At 44.4% G+C, this 8,002-nt stretch overlaps 1 protein-coding gene across 2 annotated transcripts in view; it reads left to right on the top strand.

The window, feature by feature from the left end:
- Positions 1-3,798: 3,798 nt before the first annotated feature.
- The window catches only part of selenop (selenoprotein P), a 5,121-nt gene continuing 917 nt past the window's right edge, over positions 3,799-8,002 (top strand). Inside the window, exons 1-5 of one of the 2 annotated variants that reach the window (XM_083643905.1) lie at positions 3,799-3,871; positions 4,652-4,883; positions 5,367-5,579; positions 5,847-5,964; positions 6,174-8,002. The exon at positions 6,174-8,002 is cut by the window's right edge and continues 917 nt beyond it. In XM_083643905.1, coding sequence (XP_083500031.1) covers positions 4,681-4,883; positions 5,367-5,579; positions 5,847-5,964; positions 6,174-6,515 — 876 coding nt within the window. In that variant the 5' untranslated portion in view covers positions 3,799-3,871; positions 4,652-4,680 and the 3' untranslated portion in view covers positions 6,516-8,002. Of the gene's footprint in view, positions 3,872-4,648; positions 4,884-5,366; positions 5,580-5,846; positions 5,965-6,173 lie in introns of both variants that reach the window. The other variant, XM_083643906.1, reaches the window with a different exon arrangement.

Raw genomic sequence — 8,002 nt, 5'->3', positions numbered from 1 at the left:
GTGCAGTCAAAACAACCTGGTGTTAAATGCTCAAAAGACAATGGAGATGATTGTGGATTACAGGAGGAACAAAGCCCCACCTTCCCCCATCACCCTGGGTGACTCCCCAGTCAACACTGTGGAGTCCTTCCGCTTCCTGGGGAGCATCATCAGCCAGGACCTAAAATGGGAGCTGAACATCAGAGCTATCACCAAGAAGGCACAGCAGAGGATGTACTTTGTGCGGCAGCTGAAGAAATTCAAAGTGCCAAAGGCCACAATGGTGCACTTCTACACCTCCATCGTTGAGTCCATCCTCACCTCCTCCATCACCGTCTGGTATGCTGCTGCCACTCTCAAAGACATCAACAGACTTCAGCGCATCATCCGCTGCGCTGAGAAGATAATCGGATGCAACCTGCCATCCCTCCAGGACCTGCATGCAGCCAGGACACTGAAGCGGTCTGGCAAAATCATGGCTGACCCCTCCCACCCTGGCCACAAACTCTTTAAGACACTCCCCCATGGCAAGAGACTGAGGTCTGCCAAGACCAGAACCACCCGCCACAAGACCAGCTTCTTCCCAACCGCCATCAGCCTCACCAACAAGGCCCGGAAACCCCTTCCGCCAAGGGCCTCACCAACAACCCCCCCCCCCCCACACACACACACATACACACACACACAAACTCACTACCTCCTCCTAAACTCAACTGAACTTCCCAATCCCCCCCCCCATAAAACTGGAACTCATATCTAATTTAATGCCTGTCTAACTGGGACTGTAAATTCATGTAAATTCCCTGCACATTAATGCCTATTTAACTTAGCCTGTAAATTTCATGTACATTCAATGTAAATTTATTTAACTCCGACTGTAAATTAATGTAAATCCACTGCCTATTTAACGTCTATTTAACTCAGTCTGTAAATCTCATGTAAATCCAACGTAAATTCATATTTATCATCCACAGAACACTTCACCACTCATGTACATATTGTATATATTTACTTGATTTGATTGCACTTGCAACTTTGCGATTGTCAGTTATCTTCCTACTTCTTATCTCTGTATATTGATGTGACCACTACGCTGCATACAGACACTAAGACACATTCCTCGTATGTAACTTGCATACTGTGGCCATAAAAGTGATTCTGATTCTGAAAAGTGATTCTGATTCTGATTCTGATTCTGATTCTGATCTTAACGTGGTGATGATGTATGACAGGTCCAGCACAGCTGATGCTGTTGATGATGCAAGGCTGGACATGTTTGCTTGGAAGCATAGGCCATGCAAGCCATCCCTCCTACTCAAGCTCCTCCAGCATGTAAAGCTTGCTGCTGCCTACCAGGCTGGATGCATATGGAGTCAATAATTACATTGTTATGCACTGTTGCAATGCATTGTTATGCATTGTTATCATGCACAAAGTCCTTCTGCCTGGGCGTGGATCAAGAAGGCTGATATGTGGCAGATCTTGTGGACTGATCTCCCCTCTATTGCAGAGAGTTGCCAACTGACCAAGTGTGGATGCAGATTTGAATGCTGTGGAAGGTGCAGATGCAGCTTTGGTCTTGATTGCACAGCACCGTGTAGCTGCAGATGCAGATGTGAAGATTACGCTCTGTTTCAACTGGTTTCAACCCAGAGCATAGGACATTTTCTATAACATAACTGTTGATCTTTGAATGGTCAGATTATTAAGGTTATTACGGTCTTTAATGCATTGGAATTTTATTTATAATAAAAGTTTTTCTAACATAATGTTGTTTATGCATATTTTTCACATTACTTTAAACAAGAATATCCATATTAAATGGCAGAGATATAAAATGGCTGAAATACAACCATCTTTTAAAATGGCAGCCATTTTGGAAATTTACATGGAATAAATATGGCTTCTCTGTGACCATAAATGTATGGCTTGATCATTCATATTGGACAATTCTACACAAAGTTGCCCCAAAATAGTATATTCAGGCTGGAAATGGTGGCCATCTTGGAAAAAAAGTTAAGATCTTTGCATGGCTAATAGCTTTTATCAAAATAATCCACAAGGAGTATTTGTGCCAATTTTGGTGCTTCTTTCCGGAAGTGAAAGTGCATGTATGTGCATAAGTGTAAATGTGCATTTAATCTGCCCAACTAAAGGCCACTATGGAGTTGAATGACTCCAGTAAGATTGTGTTTTTGTGGATCTGGCAGCAACATGCTGGACCAGCCTCACTCCTTTTTCACTTCTCCCCTAAAGAGAAAACAGGATGTAAGAATGTTCTCTTCAACAACTGTCAGGCGACAAAATTGCCAGCAGAGCAAAAATACACAGGATACCGTTTAACCTCAATACACTGGTGTAAAAAATACTTTACAGACTGTAAAAAGCATTCAATTTAATTTACAAGGAAAATGCCTACTGTATCTTAACCAGCAATAAGAGGCATTTTTGTCTCTTCATATTCCCTTGAAGAGTTTTGTCAAACTGCCATCAATCCCCAATTTTCTTTCGTAAGAACATGTATGTACGGTAGTATGTATGTAACATGCATCCTACAGACATGGGGAGAGTTCATACAGACAGGGTGACTTATTTAACTTGAAGAGAGTAGAGGTATCAGTCCTACAGACATGGAGTTTTCATACAGACAGGGTGACTTATTTAACTTGAAGAGAGTAGAGGTATCAGTCGTACAGACATTGGGTTTTCATACAGACAGGGTGACTTATTTAACTCGAAGAGAGTAGAGGTATCAGTCCTACAGACATGGGGTTTTCATACAGACAGGGTGACTTATTTAACTTGAAGAGAGTAGAGGTATCAGTCCTACAGATATGGCGTTTTCATACAGACAGGGTGACTTATTTACCTTGAAGAGAGTAGAGGTATCAGTCCTACAGACATGGGGTTTTCATACAGGCAGGGTGACTTATTTAACTTGAAGAGAGTAGAGGTATCAGTCCTACAGACATGGGGTTTTCATACAGACAGGGTGATTATTTAACTTGAAGAGAGTAGAGGTATCAGTCAGACATGGGGTTTTCATACAGACAGGGTTGCTTATTTAACTTGAAGAGAGTAGAGGTATCAGTCCTACAGACATGGGGTTTTCATACAGACAGGGTGACTTATTTAACTTGAAGAGAGTAGAGGTATCAGTCCTACAGACATGGCGTTTTCATACAGACAGGGTGACTTATTTAACTTGAAGAGAGTAGAGGTATCAGTCCTACAGACATGAGGTTTTCATACAGACAGGGTGACTTATTTAACTTGAAGAGAGTAGAGGTATCAGTCGTACAGACATGGGGTTTTCATACAGACAGGGTTGCTTATTTAACTTGAAGAGAGTAGAGGTATCAGTCCTACAGACATGGGGTTTTCATGCAGACAGGGTGACTTATTTAACTTGAAGAGAGTAGAGGTATCAGTCCTACAGACATGGCGTTTTCATACAGACAGGGTGACTTATTTAACTTGAAGAGAGTAGAGGTATCAGTCCTACAGACATGGGGTTTTCATACAGACAGGGTGACTTATTTAACTTGAAGAGAGTAGAGGTATCAGTCCTACAGACATGGGGTTTTCATACAGACAGGGTGACTTATTTAACTTGAAGAGAGTAGAGGTATCAGTCCTACAGACATGGGGTTTTCATACAGACAGGGTGACTTATTTAACTTGAAGAGAGTAGAGGTATCAGTCCTACAGACATGGGGTTTTCATACAGACAGGGTATCAGCAAACTGTGTCGACTGAACTTTGTCCTCCTTTCCGACAGGAAAACAACAGGCAGAGTATAAAAGGGGGAGCTGTGGAGGAAGAGGCTTGTTTTTCTCGAGGACTTGCAGCAAGAAAGAGTTGAGCAAAGGGAGAACTTTTCAACCAGAGGGTAAGTTACAAAACTGACTGCAGAATTCAGTTCATTTAATTTAATTTGATTCTCTTTGGCCATTCCATTTGATTCCACTTACTTTTGTTGTAAACAGAGTAATTGGCAGGCTTCCTTTAAACTGGTGTGGCGTTTTACAGCAACAGTAGACAATAAAATGCCCAGACTTTACCTACATCAGCAATCTATTTTATTCCCCTTTTTCATTCTCTAATCAATGCAATGTTTACAACAAATCATACCCCGCATTATTCACACATTGCATGGGCAAATGCATTGCACAGTTGTTGTTGTTTTACTTTTACTTTCCCTGTTCAAGCTTGCTTCCTTCTAACTGTTTTTTATTTTATTTAATGTATATGCATGTGTGTTTAAATGTGTAGAGAAAGAGCATGACTTGCTTATATGCAACATATACAGTCTCTAGTTCTACTCCTACTCAGTTCTGAAAAATGTTATGGTAAAAAAGAAAAGAAAAAAATAGCAAAACTCTGAACTGAAGTGCAAATATATCGCTTTATTCACCCCAACTATTATAGTTGCACAGTGCAGGTCAGATCAATATGAGTGAACGGAGGTAACATTTGGGAGGTTACCTAGGATTGTTTGGATAACCTAAAAATGCTGACCCTGTCCTGACCTTCTGTACAATCCTCTCACTTTTGTCTGTTGAGCTTGGCCAAACTCATGTTCTGTCCTCCCATGTTCGCCTCCCCCCTCTTCACCCCTTCTCTCCTCCCCCACCTCCCACCACCCCCTGTTTGTCTCTGTGGTCAGCAGATATTGGGGAGTGAGGAGGCACTGCAGCGATGTGGGCGTGCCTCAGCCTGCTCCTGGCTCTCTGCCTGCTCCCTGGGGGCGGGGCAGAGAGCGAGGGGGGCGGGCCTCGCTGTCAGCCGACACCAGACTGGAAGATAGGGGAGGCGGAGCCCATGAAGGAGGCGATGGGCCAAGTGACCGTAGTGGCTCTTCTACAGGCCAGCTGATTGTTCTGCTTGGTGCAGGCATCCAGGTATGTGCATATCGTGTGTTGTGCCAGGGGCAGTCTTGAACTCTGCACTTTTGTCCATCTCTCTGTACAAGTGAAAAACACAAGCCTACATTACCCCATAAGTGCCAAGTCTCAGAACTACCTAAAAAGGTCTAGAACACCAGGTACAGCCGGCTCAGACTACTGCTTACTCATGCAATCGTAACAAAAGTTAATTGTCATAAAAGTACCTCCTCTTTGTACCTGTTTGCTCAGCACACTGTCCCTGAAACCTGCACTCCACTATCTCCACTGTGAACCAGTCAACCAGTCCAGAAATATACTGTACATTCTTTCAAATCTTCCCTTGAGATATACAGTAATTCACTCAGATTGAAAGACATTCTGTCCAAAGACAAGGGTCAGGTCAGTTTCCCATAGTGTACTGTGTCTAAACATATCTTGATTAAGTTATTGTTTAACTCCATTGTCTCTGCGTTCTTCTGCTTTTTGTCCTCTGAGCAGAATGGATGGCCTGCGCCAGAGGCTGGAGCGTCAGGGTCTGCAGAATGTGACCTACATGGTAGTCAACCACCAGGGGGAGCATGCACTGCGCCTGCACTCCATGCTGGAGCAGAGACTCTCAGACAACATCACCCTCTACAAGCAGGAGGCCCAACAGCCTGATGTCTGGCAGACTTTGAATGGAGACAAGGACGACTTCCTCATTTACGACAGGTTAGCTACCTGTAATGGGTGATTCAATCACATTTCTCAAGGGGGGTCAAGAGAATACATATAGAGATTCTTTTTTACCTCAGGTTTTCCACAGTTTCTATCAATAATTGCCATATTCAATCAAGAGCTTGTGCTTATATACCTACTTCATTACACATTCATTGTTAAATGATAATCAAAATTAACTAATTTGAAATTAGTTGAAGAAGTTTGTTCGATAGATAACATCAGATCTCATCATACTTTTCTACCCCTTTATACCATCAGGTGTGGCCGTCTCACCGAGCACCTCTCACTTCCATATACCATCATCGGAAAGGGACATATTGAGGGTGCAATCAGAGATGCCTACTGCAAACGGACGTGTGGGAACTGCACACATGAGGTACTATGGGCCATGCATGCATCCAAGAATAAGCATACATTTAGAACATAAGAGCATAAGTCTCCAGATGAGTGGTGGTAACAAATTTCACCAACGACAAGCTTATACGCCGAAATCCTATCTTGCTATTTTCAATTTACCCTCCAACCTTCTCTCTGCTTCACATCCTCCTCCTCTGTTTTCCTTTTCCTCCCTGGTTTTTCTCACAGAGCTCTGAGGTGCCAGAGGAGTGCAACAGGGCAGTAGCAGCCAAGCCTGAGGAGGATGCTACCGCCGCCAGAGAGGAGGAGACTGGACACGGGCATGGGCATGGGCATGGACATGGTCATGGTCAGGGACATGGACATGGTCAGGGACATGGACAAGGTCATCACCGTGGAAATCATGGTGGTGGCCAAGGCCGTGACCGTGGGCATGGGCATGGCCAACACCATGGAAATCGCCATGGGCATGGGGGGCAACAGCAGCATGACCATAGTCAGACACAGGACATGCAGATGGGTGAGATGCCCCAGGAGGCACAGGTAGCCCCTCTGATGGTGCGGCCCTGAGTAGCTGGGAAGGCTAAGTGAAAGGTGAAGCACAGCTGACAGTGGACAGCCGGCTCTGACAACGGAGCCGCTGCCCCGAGCAGCTGATGCTGACACTGACGAGCTCTGTTTGGTGAGGCAGGGAGCGAGCAGCCCGTCGGTCTCTGACACTGTGTTGAGGCGTTACCCGCCGCCTGACAGTGACACGGACAGACGGGCGATGCGACCAATCAAGTTAGGGAAACCTGACAGTGACGCCCGCCCCCTGCTGACTGACAGCAGCCTCAGCCAGCCCAATGAGCCTGACCTGCAGGTGTTCAGAGCTGAGGGTGAGAGCTGTTGTAAGCAGGCTCTCAGGCTCTAGATCAGGGATACTCAACTTGCTTTGTCTGGGGGGCACTTTTGCAAAATGACACGAGGCCATTTCTGTAGTCCTTCTGTGTCCAGTTGATTTTACCCATAATATTATTCCATGTTGTCTCCCCTTAAGCGCTTACACATCATCAACTCTGGTACACATGTGTGAGTATTATTGGACTTTATTCATAAGGCTAACTGCTGAGGATTAAGCAATAATGCTTTTCTCATTTACATTGCAAAGACACACTTCTCTCCATTGTGTGATGTAGTTACAAACTAGCCTACCCTAGAGCTTCAAACCTTCTCATCCTTGGGATGGGCGACGTTTTCCTTTGCATGCGTTATAGCAAGCTATTGGATTTACAGCAGGTGGTTATAATCATAAAATACAACATTGGACTACAAGGGTCCAATGACATGACTTGCATATTCCTGTGTCCCGGGCCATTATATCTCATATCTTTCGGGAGGAGCGGTTCTCCAACCCTGAGTTATGGTTTTAGCTGGAAAAAAAATGTGGACACCTTACTTACCACTATCTGTACACAGGAATATGCATCTTCATTTGTCATGGACCTGCAAACAGATTACATTCCTCCATTGAGTAGGCTTGGTATACTGCCATGTCCCACTTGTTGGAATAACTAGGTTATAATATAAGTTCCGCATAAGCCCTACCATGGTTACGTGTCTTCTCGTCTATTTTCCTGTACCACCTCCACTACCTTGTCCCCCTAGCTCTCCTGTGCTCCCCTCTTCTCGGCCTCCACCCTTTGCCGCGCTTCCCTGGGCCGCAAGTTGAGCATCACTGCTCTAGATATACACCTCTAAGCAACACTGGGGTAAAGCTCTCTTACCAACAAGTATTAAACCTGGGAGAGGGAGGGGGATCCCTGACAGCATGGAGTGGATAGATTAACACTCTGGCATCTATCATTGTATATTCAAAGAAGCTAACATGGGAAACATTTAATGTTTCATGTAGATAAACTATAGAATCGCAACCAAACAAAGCATTAGCTGCTTGTTAACTGGTTATTTTCGACAATAGTTGTGGAAATCATCTTAGACTATAGTATCTGGTGCTCTTTGGAATAGACCCTTTTCACGGGGGGCATTTTGTGTCGAAAAGGCAGGGTAAACACAGG

The sequence above is a fragment of the Poromitra crassiceps genome (assembly GCF_964638095.1).
Source record: "Poromitra crassiceps genome assembly, chromosome: 10".
In the NCBI taxonomy this organism is placed as follows: domain Eukaryota; kingdom Metazoa; phylum Chordata; class Actinopteri; order Beryciformes; family Melamphaidae; genus Poromitra; species Poromitra crassiceps.
The sequence above is the reverse complement of the archived record's forward strand: the minus strand, read 5'-3'. Positions and strand labels throughout refer to the sequence as shown.